At 36.0% G+C, this 17,996-nt stretch overlaps 1 protein-coding gene across 4 annotated transcripts in view; it reads right to left on the minus strand.

Moving 5' to 3' along the window:
- Nucleotides 1-14,295: 14,295 nt before the first annotated feature.
- Nucleotides 14,296-17,996, minus strand: part of C2H6orf118 (chromosome 2 C6orf118 homolog) — a 72,153-nt gene continuing 68,452 nt past the window's right edge. For all 4 annotated transcript variants that reach the window (XR_011974698.1, XM_072643853.1, XM_072643851.1 and 1 more), the window contains one exon: nt 14,296-14,460. Coding sequence is in view for 3 of the 4 variants with exons in the window: in XM_072643851.1 (XP_072499952.1) it covers nt 14,400-14,460 (61 nt within the window). In the remaining variant the exon portion in view is untranslated. The remainder of the gene's footprint in view (nt 14,461-17,996) is intronic.

Raw genomic sequence — 17,996 nt, forward strand, 5'->3', positions numbered from 1 at the left:
TTAGCTGTTTGCAGTGACCTGAGACAAGACACAAAACCATTAAGGAAATAACCAGACTTCTCTTCCCACACCTCAAACTTATAAAGTGACAAGCATCCTCAAGGGCCCCTTCCACTGTCTTTACTAAGCTTTCATCAGTTTGAAAGGAAAATCATGAAGATGCATGGAGTAGCTGAGAATCAGGCAGGTTATGTCCTAGAGAAGAATCCCTTTACATAAAACAATTTGAAGGATTTTATGGAGGGGAAGACAAAAAATGTTTAGAAGAAAAGGTGGAGAGTCACATATCAGTGGGACAGTGGTCATAATACATGAAAAGCCTTTTTTCAGGCACTCTACTGTTTATGTTTCTGGCCTCTACATGAACCCAAAGAACCAGAGGCATAAATGAAATGAAAAATGGGACAAAACATTTCAAACCTAAAATAGGTTAAGATTCATTTGAAAAGTCCATGTGAAGAACAGGTAGAGCATACAACTATATTCCCATCATCCTTGCTTACTACTTAAGGTCAGTCACTTTTAAATGACCATTTGTATCTCATTTGTTTTCAGTATTACCTAAAAGAGGCTCTATCTTAGAACAGTATCCAGAAACTATCTGATAATCCTACTTGTACTATTTTCAAAGCAGGGATATATTTTCATTATTTCTTAATAAACTTTTGAAGTGCTCCAGTTCTTTCATTATGAAGCTCTACCCATCCAGGATAAAAGATGTGTTAGAAAGTTGGTTATAAAAGTAAAAAAAGAGTACTTGCTTGATTTAATCATTTGTTCATTTGTTTGTTTTTTAAGTTTTACCTGTGCTACAGACTACTCCTTGGTTCCTTTTATGGCAAACTCTCTCTTGCTGCTATTCACAAGTTCAGGCTCAAGTTTCAAAAAATTTAATTAGATGGCAAAAGCAGTCATTCTTTCCAACTCTAAAGAGGCTACACGTATGCCATACATTAAAATCTTTCCATTAGCAGATTGAAACAAAAGGAAAGTGCTATAGAAGGCATTTCACCTTCTCCGTCTGTGACGGCTATTCCTGACTATGTAACATGATGCTATCAATTTTCTTTTTTTTAAAAGTCTGCCATAGTACTAAGATGCATAAGGTGCAGAATCCAGGAAGTTTGGGTACTATATTACATCAATGGTTTGGCTTTTATTAGAAATCATAGAATTGAAGAGCTAGAAGGGAATTTGGTAGATTTTTTAATGTCATTATCCTCATTTCACAGATGAAGCCCAGAAAGAAGTGCTTTTTTTTTCCCAAAATCACATAGCAATTTAATGACAGAACCAAGCCTAGAAGCCAGCTTTTTGGATTATCCCAGAGTTTGTTCTATTACAACAATTGCCTTCTGTGTGTAATTCTGTACCAAATTTGGGCCTCCCTGCATTTAATGGATTGGACAAAAGTAAAACTATCCAAAGATGAGGCATGATAATGGTTTTTGAATAACTGGCAAATAGCTACTGTGCATGTTTCCAGAGGAATATGTGTGTATGTGTATATGTGTTTGTGTGTGTGTGTGTGTGTGTGTATATACACATTATAAATGTTATGTGTTCTATAGTACATAATAAATAACAAATAAAATTATTAGATTCTCTATATATGCATACACATATATAACACATATGTTTATATATTTTAAACGCATATTTATTTACATATTTATATATATATTTATTTTTATAAAATATTTTATTAAATTCCTAGGTGACCCATTGGAGAGTACCAAGCCTGAATTCAGGAAGATTCATTTTCCTGAGTTCAAATCTGACCTCAGATGCTTACTAGCTGTGTGACCTTGAACAAGTCACTTAACCCTGTTTTCCACAGTTTCCTCATCTGTAAAATGAGCTGGAAAAGGAAACAGCAAACCACTTCAGTATCTTTGCCAAAAAAAAAAAAAAATGAGGTCACAAAGAGTCAGATACAATTGAAAAATGCCAACAACAGAAACAACAAAGAGGAAGCTTACAGTAAGGGACTTCCCCTTCTAATACAAATTGGTACTTTCTCTGCTACTTAGAGTCACCTGAGGTCCTGAGAGGTTAAGCTGTCCAGGATCACACAACCACATGTTACAGATGTGGGATTTTAACTTAGGTTTTCCTGACTCCTAGGCCTGCCTTCAGTCTACTACATCACATAGCCTCTCACTTGGAATACAAAATGAAATTAACTTAAATTATAGAAAATTTAAATGAAATACAAGGAAAGATTCTTTTTCAGCAAAGGCAATGAAATCTTTGGGAAAAGTCATGAGAATTTCTCTTCTCTCTCTCTCTCTCTCTCTCTCTCTCTCTCTCTCTCTCTCTCTCTCTCTCTCTCTCTTTCTCTCTCTCTCTCCTGTTCCTTCAGTCCTCCCCCTATGTTCCTTGTTTAGCCATTAGCACCCAGGGCTACAGAACTGGAATTGGAACTACACTGAGTATGAATTTGAAATTTGGTCCTCAAGAAGGGAAAGACCAACTGGTAATATGGCCCCATAGCAGGGAGCAAGCACACCAAGAATGAATGTTGCCTTTCTCTGTGTTTTTATGTCTTTATTACTCAATATGTCATTTAACCTACTGATTGACTCTTTGACCTTGGGAAAATCACCTCAATTTCTACTTCTCTAAAATGAAGGGGTTGAATGAGACATATTCTTAATTTCACTCCCAACTCTTTCAGTCTCTGATTTCTAATAAAAATCACTCTACTCACATATTATAATAGTCTCCTTTTTTAAACATATTATACTTGTTAATATCATAGCAGATTTTTAAAAAATTATATCATCACATTATATACTCCCTACTCAGGAATGTCCATTATAGATTGAGTTTCAATGTCTTCCAAATTGATTTTCTTTTTATTCAGACTGCCTGGTAGAAAGATTTTAACAGATGGAACATTATAAATTTGTAAACCTCTACAAAATTTGAAAGAGTGACTACTTTGTAATCTATATAACAGTCTGTTAATTTAGAATTTGCTGAATATAGTCATTGGAAACTTACAAGTTTGCATAATACATTGGCAATGAGCACCAAATTACATAATACAGATGCAGAAATGTAAAGAAAGACTACATTCACTCACAGTATGTACCCTCACTAACTCAGCACCACTTTTTTTAAACACATGAGGGTATGCCGGGCTATATACCCTGTGCCCAAGTCTATGTGTACAACTAATAAGTTCTCTTCCAGCTGTTCTCTTCATTAAAGAAAGCTAACGTATAACAAATATTCATTCATTCAACAAAGGAACTTATTTATCACACAAATACTTCAGGGAATAGTTAGTTCTGTTACAATTGTGTTCACTTTAGAGTTCCTTTTTCAGTTAAGTATCCCTCGACTATTTTCCAGAAAGAAATTTCCCTATTTTGTAAGGTATACCTGGAACCAGGACTAAGGTTATACAAAGCAGGCAGCTGTTTAGGTCCAAACAAGGAGGGAGGGGGGTGATTATTTTTCATACATGTACATACTTTAATAACAAAAATTCCTATATTCTGTAGAAAGTGAGTATGTATTTTGCTGTATCAAGTGACATGTATTACAGTGATGCTTCAGCGCCTCTGGTAGATAATTCAATGCAGGGGATAAAAGTTTCCAACCTTGCCTATGTTCCAAACAAACCAAATGCCTTTTCCAGGTTTTTTCTGTACCCTACAATCTATATAATCACAATCAGTGTATGTCGCAGCCTTAACGACTTATAGGTACTTGCAATATCATAGAATTGCAGAGTTGATAGTACTTCCAGAAGTAATATAGTCCAACTGCTACCCAAAGCATGAATCTCATCTACATTATCTCAGCAAGTAGTTATCCAGTCTTTGATAGAAGAATATGCACATTATTTTCCTGAATACTTTCCCAGTTCATAGATTTCTCTCAGATCTAAAAGTCTGAGGCAACAAATAAGAGCAACTAAAGATTCTAATGGAAGGAGACACATTTAAGCTGATAGGTATCACTGATTCTTAGTAGTGTGAAATGTGGTATCCTTGCAAATGTTGAACAACTGAGTGTCTAAAATCTTGTTGTTCAGTCATTTCAGAGTCATCTGTGCCTGATTCTTTGTGGGCCCCTTTGGAGTTTTCTTGGCAAAGATACTGGAAGGGTTTGCCATTTCCTTCTCTATCTCATTTGACAGATGAGGAAACTGAGACAAAGAGGGTTAAGTGACTTGCCCAGAGTCACATAGCTAGTATGTGTCTGAAGCCAGATTTGAACTGAGGAAGATGAATCTTCTTAATGCCAGCTCTGTCACCTAGCTACATGCATACATACATATATTATATATACACACATCTCTAACATATGTATATATGTATAAACTATATGTGTATGCATATGTCTGCACTACACAATTTTAAATATAATCTATATTTACACTTTTCTATCACTTCCTTACATCTAAACAATCAATAAAACAATAAATTAAGATCTTATTTGTAGTATTTTTAGATTTCCAAGATGAAAATGATCACAATGAAAATAAATTAATCAGCTCTTGCAAGGCAATTCAAACTGGCTTCTGCACACTGCTGGATGAAATTCATGATTGCACTATGGATCTAGATGACTGTAACCATTCAAAATAAATGAGTCTGGTAAAGGGCAGCAAAGGCTAGGTTGGCATTATATATTAAGTAGTAAATTTGTGAGGAAATTCATGAAGGGGAGATACATGACAGAGTGAATGAAAGTCAATTGAGAGATACATAGAAGTGATATTGTCAGTGGAATGCTCTATCTGCCATGTAGACAAGAAAAGGTGAGAGATAAGGTGTTTGGAAAACAGATTATAAACCTGGTATAGAGGCATGACATAGCAGTGATGGGGGACTTCAATTTTCCAGACATATTTTAGAACTCCTCTTAGTGAAATACAGAACTTATAACTTTTTCACTTGCTTTAAGTGATAACTTGATCTTTCCAAATGTACATGAAATAACAATGAGAAAATTAATTCTGAATCTGATTCTCAAAAAGGAAAAATTAGTTGCTAGAGTGGAAATGATGGAAACCCTGGGGATGAAACCTGGGCAAGTCACTTAACCCCAATTGCCTCAAAAAAAAAAAAAATTAAAGCACTTAGAAGACTTTCTCATATGTGCAAAATTTCATAAAGGTTGAAAAATAATAGAAGTTAGTGCCACTACACAGTCTAAAGAGCATTCAAGCCAATAATCCTAAGTTCAATTTAAGTTGATTCTACAGGAAAATATACAACAAAAAAATTTGGATGATGCACAAGGAAAAATGAATTATTTCCTATGGAATAAAAGGCTTTGCAATAGAAGTACAGTGAAGCAAGTAACTGCTTTGAAATAGATTTAAATATGCAGTTGTTTATATAGTTTTGGGATTTCAAATATAGTCTGAGATTTATCTTAGGTAGAAGGCTTGTTAATATGTAATCCTTGTGTCAGAGGTTTCCTCTTGACTTTAAGGGTCCCAGTCATCCAGGGTAACGTCCAATGGTCCTGATCTATATTTTGTTGCTGGATCCAAATGGCTCTGTAGGAGAAAGTGAGGCTGGTGATGTTGCATAGCCCTCCCTCACTTAAACAATTCACTTTCAAGTCATGGCCTGACATTTCTGATGTCATGGTCCTCTTCAAAAATGAAGGACAAAGGTCCCAGCTGTCTTGAGAACTTCTTACTTCTCTTTAATGTGTCTGCCTCTGTTCAGGTATACACAGAGAATTTGAGGAGCTGATTTAATTTCCCCCTCCCAGTTTTCACCTGTTAACCTCACACTGTAGCATTCTCCCAAAGTACAATGGCTTTAGACAGTCTTGAACGAACAAATGCTTAACTGACTCTCCAAAGGAAAAAAAATGTACCCATGACATACTTTTAATCTTAATCTGTTTTATAAACATTTGTCCATCACTTTATCTCAAGACTAGACAATCAATAAAATAGAACAACTCCTGTTTTGTAGTGTTTTCTCATTTCAAAAATATATTCACATTGAATTCGCACCAACTCTTTAGCCAGTATGAGCTGGCTCCAGCACACCCCTAGCTTTAGGGAAACGATATCTCCTCTATAAGAATTCAGGACTGTTGCTGTGTTTGTTCTTCATTGTTGAAGAGAACCATGACATCAAGATGATGACATGACTTGCAGTTGACTTTGATTTGAGTGAGGGAAGGCTGTGGAAGGTCACCAACCTCACATTCTTCTCCTGAGCCATCAGGGTCCAGTGGCCAAATATTCATCAGGATGACAGGAGGTGGCCCAGGATGAGCAGATTTTATTTACACAATAAAGAATATAGTACAGGTCTAAAACCAAGTCAATGGAGAACTCCATAAGCCTCCCCCCCACTACTGCCCCATCCTCTTTTTATTCACTCTAGAGAAACACTCCTTTGTCAAGGAAAAGAAAAAAGTATATGTATGTACATGTGTGTGCATGTATGTATGTATACATACATATGTACACACATACACGCATGTGTACACATATATGCATATGTGTATATATACATACATATGTAAACATGTGTGTGTGTATAGTCCCTGTAAACAAGAAACTCACACTCTAATAAGGCACACAACATACAAACAACTATGTACAAACAAGATATGGAGGTTTAAACTGGAGATAATCAACAACAGGAAGACACTAGCCTTCTAAGGTGAATCAGAAAAGTTTCCTTAAAGAAGGTAGAATTTTAATTTGAACTTGAAGGAAACCTGGGATACCAGGAAACAGAGGGAGGAATTTCCAGATATGGAGTACAGCCAGTGAAAAAGCAGTGTATAAGAAACAGCATAGAAACCAGAGAATGCAGAGAGGAAGAATGCCAAACAGAAGATTTTATATTTTATACGAAATATTTTCTATTTTTTATATAAAATTTTATATATTTATATTTTATTTATATTTATAATATATAAATATGTATTATATTTATATTTTATATTTACATGCAATAGGCAGCCATTGGAGTTTATTTGAATGGGGGATAACATGGTCAGATCTGGATTTTATGGTCAATTTGACACCTGAATAGGTGGTAGATTAGAGTGGAGAGAGACTTGTGTCAAAGATCACAACCAGAAGGCTTTTCAAATAGTCTAAGCATGAAATGATGAGAAGTGCATTACAGGAGTGGCAGTGTGTGTTCATCCTTTGTTGCCAAAGAAGACCACGCCATCAGAGAAATAATGACATGACTTGCACTTGACTTTGCTTTGAGTGAGGGAGGGCTATGCAGGTCACCAGCCTCACTTCTCCTCCAGGGCCATCTGAATCCAGTGATCAGATATTCATCAGAATGACTGGAGATGACCCAGGATGAGGCAATTGGGGTTAAGTGACTTGCCCAAGGTCACACAGCTAGTGAGTATCAAGTGTCTGAGGTGAGATTTGAGCTCAGGTCCTCCTGACTCCTGCACTAGTGCTCTATCCAGTGCACCAACTAGCTGCCCCATAGTAGTGGCAGTGGCAGAGAAAGAAGAGAGAGTATTCAGGAGATGTTGCAAAAGTGAAATCAATAGGCCTTGGCAACAGATTGGATATAGGAATAGGGGGAGATGGAAAAGAAATACCTAAGGATTGTCAGTCTGGGAAACTGGGAGAATAGTGAAGTCCCTGATAGTAACAGGGAAATTAGAAAGAGGGGAAAGCTTAGAGAGAATGATGCTGAGTTCAGTTGTGGACATACTGAGTTAAAGATGCCTGTGGGAAATCCATTTCGAGATGGACAATAATCACTTGGAGATGTGAGAATGGAGATCAAGAGAGAAGTTAGGGCTGGAAAAGTATACATGAGAGTCATGGGCATAGAGATGATCATTGAAACCATGTAATCTAAAGGGAACCAGAAAGATTGGCTTGTCCTCCCACCCCTATGGCTTATAGCCAAAGAATACCACCACTACCCTGTCCAGAATGGAAGCTTTAATCATTTATTTACTTATGTACTTCTTTGCCTTAAGGCTTTGGCCCTTGTTAATAGTAAACCGTTAGGGTGTTTTTAATCATTCAAATCTTATAATGTTTCTGGGCTACTTTCTTAGTCACTGAACAAAAAAAAAAAATCCTAGAGGAACAACCATTACCCTGAATTAGGAGGGTGAAGACACCAAAGTCACATCCCAGTTTTGCTTAGGAGCCTTACTGACCATTTTACAATAGTGTTATGAGTCCCTTGGAACTCAAGTGAAGACCTGGATGACTGAAATGCTACCACAAAAAAAAAAAAAGAAAAGAAAAGAAATTCACAAATGGAACCACAGCTATAAAAACTCCATCAAGACAATTCACCAAGGCTTCAGCAATTCATCAGCGCACCCGGGAATGACCTACTTACTCTTCAAAGGCATCCAACAACTTTATAGGTTGTGCTGAGCAAAACTGGCATCTTACTGAGACCTTATTAATGTGCCTTGCGTCCCTTATAAACCAGGCTGGGATGTATGATCAACAAAGGAGCTTGTTGCCTAGTAACAGAAGGTGTTTAGGCAGGTGTTGTAAATTAAGTAATAGCAATATAAGAACTAGATTGGGAAGGTGGCTCGATCCAGCAGTTAATCACCTCCTCCTTTTCCCAGGAGCCACAGAGATATTTTGCTCTTTGTTGTATCTAGCTTGTGACAAATCTTGAAACTTTAGAATCATGGAGAATGCTAGTGGAAGGGCTGTCCCTCTAGAGAAATGCTCCTTTGTCAAGGAAAAGAAAAGAGAATAGATCTGTTGCACCCACTGTTAACATCACCTGGAAACTTAAATAAGAATTACAATTTCCTTGTGAAATTTTCCAAGAATTTTCCAAAAATTTCCAAGAATTTGTCCCCCTTTTGTGAAAAAAGTCATGTTCAGAGATTTTTTAAAAAAATAAAAGTTTCCAATGTCAAAAATCCAAAGGAGAGTGTCCATTTGAGTGTTAAAACAGAAGAGACAGGCTAAAAAAAAATTGAAATTCATGTATCTGCACCCCCAATGTCAGGCAAATAACAAATGATTACCAAAAGTATTCAAATGAAGTTCTACTTTGTGAGATTTTCTTTTACGCCTGTATACAGGAAACTGTCCATCTGAAAACTAACAGATGAGAATTACTCACAGAAAATTTTGCTTCAGGACTTTAAAAAATGATCAAATTATTTTTAAATATTCTAGTATCAATCTCATTAATAGAGAGACCGAATGTAATTATGTTAATAAGCCAGGATTACAAAAGGTAGTAGGCATGTTTCCATTAAGAACTTGATTTCCCCCTTTTTTAAAAACAGGTTTACTAGACTAGTAGATAAAAAGGGTATTTATTCAGGTTTTAGCCAAACATTTGACAAGCCTTTGTCTGCGTTTGACAGTCCTCTCTGTCACTGTAGAAGGCCCAGACATTTGCGGTGTAATTAGGTGAATTTGGATGTTGTTGAGTGGCTGAGCAACGAGTAATCATTCAGTGTTCAATGTCAGATTTTAAACTTTCCAAAAATGTGCCCCAGAGATGTCCACTTGACCTTGTGCCAAGCTCTTTTCAACAATTACTTGATAGGATAGGTGGCAGGCTTATCAAATTTGATAACATAGAGCATGATTCAAAAAGATCTTGATGAGCTAGAATATTGGGCCAAATTTCATAAGATTCTTTTTCCTTTATTTTAACTCCATTTATTAATATATTTTAATTTTGTATCACCTTCTTTCTCAAATATATTCTTCTCTACTCCTCTACCAAGGGAGCCATACTTTATGAGAAACAGAAATGGGAGAAAAAAGGGTTGTAGCAAAGTCAACTAACACATGAAATGTATTTGACAATATATTCAATATTCCACACACAGAGCCACCCACTTCTGTAAAGACGGAAGGGAGATAGGTGCCTTTTCTCAACTCTTCTCCAGTCATTATAATTATATAGTTCTCAGTTTCATTTTAAAATTATTCTTTCCATTTACATTGTTGTACAACTTGTGCAGACAAGGGTAGCTAGCTGGTGCTGTAGATAGAGTACTGGACCTGGAGTCAGGAAGTCCTGAGTTCAAATCTGACCTCAGACACTTACTAGCTGTGTGACCCTCTGAGCAAGTCCCTTAACCCCTATTTGCCTCAGTTCCTCATCTGTAAAGTAGGGACACACTAGAGAAGGAATTGGCAAACCATTTTTGCCAAGAAAACCCCACAAAGTAAAGTCCATAGAGTCACAGAGTCAGACGCAACTGAAAGCAACAACAGCGTGCTTGTGCATATTGTTTTTGCCGTCCTACTTACTTCAATCTGCATGTAAATCTTCTCATTTCTCTGGTTTCTTCAGTCATCATTTCTTAGCACACAGTAATACTGCATTGCACTTATGGGCCACAATTTGTTTAGCCGTTCCTGAGTAGATGGGCACATATACTTTGCTTTTAATCTTTACTACAACAAAAAGTGCTTCTATGAATGATTTTGTGCCTATCTCACTCTGACCTTCTTAGGTTACATGTACTGAGAAAATAGGAACCTCTTAGACACATTTTTTGGCATTTTTACAAGTCACATAGTCAATGGACTGGTAAGGTGGTGCAGTAATTTGGTAGTAAGATGGTGGGGATGAAGCCCAGTTAGAGGCATGGAGCAAATAGATAAACTGGCTTCCACTAATCAGGAAGGCATGGGACCAGGATGCAGATCATTAGCTTAAAGACATAGGTGTGTATGTGCAGGTAGGAGATATTACATGGATATGAAATTTACCTTTCAAGTACCATGTGGAAAAGGATTAGATTTGTTTTATTTGTCTCCAGAGGATGAAATTAAGAACTGCAGAGAGGAAGTCTTAGGTTTGATGTAAGGAAAAAATTTCTAATAATTAAAGTTACCTAAATTGAAATTGGCTGCTTCACATAGTAGTAACTTCCCCTTCAATTGAGGTCTTCAAGCCAGATTGAATGCCCAAATCATTTGGGATTCTTGAGGTTTTTGCTTGGAGTACTAGATGGCCTCTGAGGTCCTTTTCAATTCTGTGATCTGTGATTCTATCGATTCTACTCTAAAACTCATTCTAAATGTCAGCAGCCCTATCTGCTTGAAGGAACAAGTGACTTTGCTATGCTCCCTATCAATTGACTGTGCTTGCTTCCATTTTCTGCCCATTTAAAAAAAATTTTGACTTTTTAATAAGTTCTTTGTGCATACATTCTAAACATTCTTTGTCCAAGTATAAGGTATCACCTCCTTCCTTTGCCAAGTTCTCCCAATGAAATGATCAATCCATATTAACTTTGCATACTAAATGAATGCATAATTATTAAAATATACAGTCAAATCCTCCCCAAGGGCTTCCTTTGTGAACTCTGAAGTATCTAAAAATACTCCACCATCTGTATAACTTTCTTAATATCCCTAACTGCTAGTACCCTCCTTCCAAAATTATTATTTAAATACATGATGTCCCAAAAGTGTTAGTGAAGATTTGTGTTATATACAAGCTTATACTTGTTATAGTGTGTGTTATAGTGCAAGCTTATACTTGCACTAAGACTTTTGGGACATCCTGTATTTCGTGTATGGCCAAATATGTATGTTGATCTCCTCACGAGCAGGGACTAGCTTCACTTCTGTCTTTGTATTCCCAACTTCCCGCATAGTACCTGAAACATAGAAGGCAATTGGCACTTAAAAAAATTTGTTCTTGCTTCTATAAACTCTTATCAGAGTGTTTAAGGCCCTGGGGGATCACCTCCATCTGGTGATATAAAGCAGCCATAAATTCTCTTGGTGATCAGAAATTATATATCATAACAATGTTGGACTTCCTAAAGCTCTCCTTCAAGCTTACCCTTTGCTTATCTGAAGATCAATATGAAAGTGCAATATCCAAAAATATAATATGACAGCTAGTTTATTTTTCTTTGGTTCTAGATAGGCTATTGGGTAACAGAATCTGGAGTCAGAGTAAATCAAGGTAAGAATAAGGGAGACAGCTCCTATTTACACTCTTATTATAGGAGTCCTTCATTTAGCTCTAATATTACAGGGTGATAGGAATTGTTTGTTTTGTAATTAATAGAAACATATGTTATATGTATATATATGTGTGTGTATATATTTACACATGTATGTATGTATGTAGACACATATATAACAGAAACATTTTCATAACATACACATATGTATGTATGTGTATATGTATGTGTATGTGTGTGTATGCAAAAAATATATATATTTTTCCTGAGGGTCCAAAATTTCTGAGCAAGGGGAAGAAGAAAGGAGGAAGAAAAAATAATCACCTGGAAACCAGCATACTCAAAGACCTCCAGTTCTTGGGTTGAATCATTTCTCATTCATTGAAACTGGATTAGTGCAGTGGATCCCAAACTCTAGTTAGGAAAACATCATAGCAGCAAGTCACAAATACCAACCTTGGTCTAATAAAGAGTCCCAAGGGACCAAGTTCTAGACAGGATTTGTCATTGGCCCACATTAGTTAGTAAGCAAAATTCAAGAGTAAAAATGAATAAAATTTTTTCTCTCCTAAAATATGCCATAACTTCCTAATCCTGTAAGGGGAGAGGTAGAGTTCCAGGAGGAGTCCAAGGTATAGTACTGTCCCTTTCTTTCTTTCTTTTTCTTTCTTTCTTTTTCCTTCTTTCTTTTTCTTCCTTTTTCTCTTTCTTTCCTTCTTTATTTTTCTTTCTTTCCTTTCTTTCTCTCCTTCTTTCTTTCTTTCTCTTTCCTAAAACCTTATGCCCAGTGCACTCTGAAGCCCATAGATTGAACAACAATGGGTCCCTGCCCAAGGTTCACTCAGTGGCTGTTTTTTGGACCCTCCTGTCTTAGAGTCAATTTCAACAGTAACCATTTCTCTTTGAAACAACAACCATGAGTGTCCTGAGGCCCTTTCCAGCTTGATTTATTTGTTTTTCTTTTCCACTGAAAGGGCCCATCCCCTGATGACTTCTTAAAGAGGGCTATTCAAGGAATGGTCATTACCTCACTTTAAGTGAGTACCTGAAAAGGCCTTGGCCTAAAAGGTCAAGGTCTCACATTGCATCCTGGGCTGTCTCCAGTCATCTTGATGAATATCTGGACCCTGGATCCAGATGGCTCAGGAGGAGAAAGTGAGGCTGGTGAACTTACACAATCCTTTTTCACAAAGCAAAGTTGAGTTCAAGTCATGTCATCATTTCTCTGATGTCACGGTCCTCTTTGAAAACGAAGGATGAACACAATAACAACCAAATTTGAGGAAGCATAGTGAAAAATTGTGAAATATCAAGAAGTGGGTGACCAGGTTGGTAAAAAGCTTCAAGTTCTTGCCATTTGAAGAGTGGTTTAAGGAAATGGGAATGTTTAACTTGAATAAGAGGAGAGTTGGGAATGGAGGGTATAATTGCACTCTTAAAGTATTTGAAGGGAAAAGGGTTTAGACTTGTTTTGTCTGACCTTGAAGGACAGAATTAGGAGCAAGTGGTCGATGTTACAGAGGAGAATACTTAAGTTTAGTGTAAAGAAAAATGTCCTTACAATTAAAGCTACCCCAAAGTGGAATGAATGGGTCACATTCACTTCAGGAGGCTGTGGACATTCAAGCAATGTTGGGAATGTCATAGAGAAGTTTCTTACTCAGGTACACTTTAGAACCTAAAAACCTCTAGTGGGCCCTTCTGAGATTCTAGGATGTTGTGACTCAGGCCCTGCTTCTAAAGTTCCCTACTTCCTGAAGGCTTTCAGGTTGAATCTTTTAACCTAGAAATTCCTAATTTTACTCTTATTGCTGATATCATTACTCTCTGTGAAAGTTTACCAAAGAAGAGACTCCCCAGATCTTGCACTTCAAGACCCCAAGATAAAAATGCAACTCATGACATTTGGAAGTAGGTTTTTATGAGTTATCCCTTGTGTTGACTGAGTAGTCCAGGAGAGGACCATGGGAAATGATACATCCTCCTAGCAGAAGCTGTTCATTCAGATACTGCAACTTGTGAGCCACATGAGGATCAAGATATCACTTGTATAAATTAGATCATTGTCAGGTTTTATTAAATGCAAAAAATCTGAACTTGCACTAAGCAAATATTCCAAAACAAATTGGACCTATATTACATTTATGCTAATTTTACTACTTATGAAAACTATGCAAAGTATTTCCCCAAGGGAAAGTTATTAAGTGAAATAATTATCTCTCCAAATATTCTATAGATACATTACAAATATATACAGACAGTTAAGCAGAAAAAAATTACAAAAATATACAAATGCAGTATATATATATTATATATTTATATATATACATATTCTTATGTTTTTAGTTGGAAAATAATACTAACTTGATTCTAAGATAACCACAAAAGGTAACCAAATTGATTTAATGTGTATGTTTCAAAATGTCAAGGGTTTGTTCATGACACCATTCTTGATGTTCACACGTCATTTTCCCAAATACTCAGTAGTATTCTTCTTCTCCTTCAGATCTTACAAGGGCATCAAGGAAATTCCAAAATTTCCTTTAAATAGACAATTTAAAAAATTCATTAGATATGAAGAAATGTCTTGAAAATAAAAACATATTTCAACCTTAATATTTATTTTTGAATATAATTTACTTTGAATTGGGTATTCTGACAATAAGCCCTAAACTTTAATTTCAATGGGCATCATTTCTACAATAACCTAGGAAGCAAAGATTTTTACCCACATTATATAAACAACCCCTAGACAAAAACCTTCTTTCCATTACATTACAGTAAGGAAGGTGGTGTGATATAGTAAGAAGCTACTAGGATTAAAGTCAGGAAGCTTGAGTCAAGTCTTGGCTTCATTACTTTCTAGATTTATAGCCATGTGCAGCTTATGTAGATAGTGGAACCAGGGCTGATTTGAGTTCAGAACCTGACTCTGTCCATTACAACTGTATGATCACCACAAAGTCCTTTCCTTTCTCTGGACCTCAGTTAATCCATTTGTTCAATCACAAAGTTGGAGATGACATTCTCTAAAGCCCTTGGAAGCTATAAAAATGATTTATAACTTATAAAACTTTAGAACTTGCAAAATTCTAATCCCTTAATGGAAAGTAAACCCTACAAGCTTACAGAGAAGTAAGATCTCATGTCATATTCTTATGTCCTGTGCCCACCATCTAGCCCCTACCACAGCTGCTGCCTCAGAGGCAATGTGTGTAATCAAGTGTTTATCACTACAATAAATTACCCAGGAGGCATCACCAGTCAAAGGATAGCCTAAGGGGACTTCTGTTGCCTCCCCACCTTTTCCTCATCCTAGAAGATGAAGTGTGTCATAATAGGTGGAGAGCTGAACCTAGTTTCAGGGAATGCCTGAGTTCACATCTCACCTCAGATACTAGCTGTGTGATCCTGGGTAAGTCACTTAATCTCTGTCTGCTTCAGTTTCCTCATCTGTAAAATGGGGGTAATAATGGCACCTACAACCCAGGGTTATTGTGAGGACTAAGTGAGATAATCATTGTAAAGCATTTTCAAAATCTTAAAGACTTATATAAATGCAAGATATTACTATTAGCTATTATTTGCTCCTGGCAACCAGATATATCATGGTAAAGTTACACTTGAAATCAGTAGAAACCTGGGTTTGAATCTCACCTTTGATTCCTACTCTTTGTATGACTAGTTATTCCCCTAACCTTTCTCAGTTACTTATTCCGTAAAATGGTTTGATAATACCTTTTGTTATCACCTAACGTTGTGAGGAATGAAAGAAACTTATATATGAAAAATAATTTTCCAAACTTTATGAAGTGCAATGTAAATGTCAGTTTTCACCATTATTACTATTGAAATCACTGTGTGCTTTACATCAAAGGACCAAAAGAACTTTACTCTGCCACTAGTAACTTGGGTGAATCTAGATATCACTTCACTTTACCTCTCTGATCTCAGTCTCTCTGTCTATAAAAGAAAGGGGCTAAACTATATAATCTCAGAAAGGGCTCCTTCCAGATCTACGACTATTATTATTAGAAACCAGCACATTATATTCCAACCACTGTAAATGAATATGAATGAAAGAGAAGAGAATAATGTGCCTCTCCTCTGCCATGGCTCTCTTTTATTATAGTTTTGAAAAGTTTGGACCAGAAGCAATGAGATAGGCTAAAGATAATATGGAAGTCTCCTGCCTCTATATTATGAACACTTTCTGCAAAAAAGGAATTGTTAAATTCCTGAGCACCAGTAACATCAAGGTGAAACTACATTTTAACACATAGGAAAAGATTTATTGTTGATATAGAAATTATCCCCAAGTCAGCTGTCTGGGAACAGATCATCAATTCATCAAAGTTAAAATCAGAATTTCTATTATACAAGAATAGTAATGAGAAAAAGAAATATATATATATATATATATATATATATAAAATTTAAAAGATTTAATCTTTAAATTCATCTAAATAAGTTCATATATATACATATATATATATATATATATATATATAAAGCTGAGAAAGAAATAATAACCATAACTATAGTGCCACTTATAACCAAAAGTTAAATCAATGTAAAATGATTGCTACAGGGGACCAAAAGAGCCCAGAAAGGGCAATGTTAGTTAGCTAATATTTGACTTACTTGACATATGGAGAGTTGGATAAAAAGGCAACAATTTAGAGCAAACTCATTTGCAAAATCTTGGGAAGAAGAATGAAGAATGACTATGAGGAATGTTCAAGAAAAATCTAGCCAGATATCTAACTAAGGAAGGTCATCCCAAGAATGCTCAAGAATGAAAATGAAAAGACCGAATATTGGGCTTAAAGAGAAAAAAAAATGGGGGGGGTGGAATTACCGAATCATATATATATATACACACACACATACATACATACATATATGTATATATATACATATACATTAATAATTTTGTTTCTTATTTCCAATTAAGGATAGTGGAACCATTACACTTGGACCCTAATTTCACAGACCTTGAGCTCTTATAAAAGAGGTGGAAGTGGCACTTAAGAGAAAACAGGGAAAGCAGCCATATTGGATCAAGTATAAAGAAGGAGTCAGGTGATGCAGTGGATAGAGGGGAAGGGCTGTTTTTAGAATAAATCTGAGTTCAAATCCTGCCTTGGGTAAGTAACTTACCCACCATTTGTTTCAGTTTCTTCATCTGTAAAATGCAGATATACCTGCCTCCTAGAATTGTTATGAGGATAAATGAGAAAATATTTGCATAACATATCTGGTACATAGTAGGCAAGAGATAAAAGCTTTATTATTATTTTTGCTGTTTAATCATTTCAGTCATGTCTGACTTTTCATGACCTTATTTGCTGTTTTCTTGGCAAGATACTGGAGTGGTTTGCTATTTTCTTCTTCAGCTCAATTTACAGATAAGGAAACTGAGGCAAAAGGTTTAAGTGACTTGCTAAGGGTCACACATTTATTAAGTGTCTGGGGACAGATTTGAACTCAGGTCTTCAGGTTCAGAATTCTATCAACTGCACCTGTTATAAATGCTAGTTATTATCATTATTATTATTATTATTTAGAAAGGGGCTCCATGTTAGAATCAGTAAAAATTTTGAGGGTGAGAAAGGACCAAAACGGAACTTATCTCAAAGGTACAATATTAAAGATGTGGAAAAAATATCAGACTTTGTTCATATCCAAAAAGGCAAGAAAACATCAGTAACTACTGACCTAAAAACTAACTGCCTAAACTACTACCTGTGCAAAATCATCTTGAGGACTGTCTGTACCTGAATTGAGTACGTTCTTGCTGGAGCTTCTGTGGGTGATATCGTCGGTACCTCACAACTGACTGAAAGATGTAGCTGAAATAAGATTCTATTGTGTTTCTGGTTTATTGAATATGAAAAAGCATTTGACTTGGTAAAACAAAATCCTGCCTTACAGGATCTTTTACAACAGGATCTTTTACAACAAAATATCTCCCCCTCCTTATCTCAAGATCATTCAAGATTCCTTCAACAGCAGAAATAATCCTGTTCAGTAATGCTCTGCAAACATGTGTGTGTTTGTCCTTCATTGCCAAA

This window comes from Notamacropus eugenii, chromosome 2, assembly GCF_028372415.1.
Source record: "Notamacropus eugenii isolate mMacEug1 chromosome 2, mMacEug1.pri_v2, whole genome shotgun sequence".
NCBI classification, from domain to species: domain Eukaryota; kingdom Metazoa; phylum Chordata; class Mammalia; order Diprotodontia; family Macropodidae; genus Notamacropus; species Notamacropus eugenii.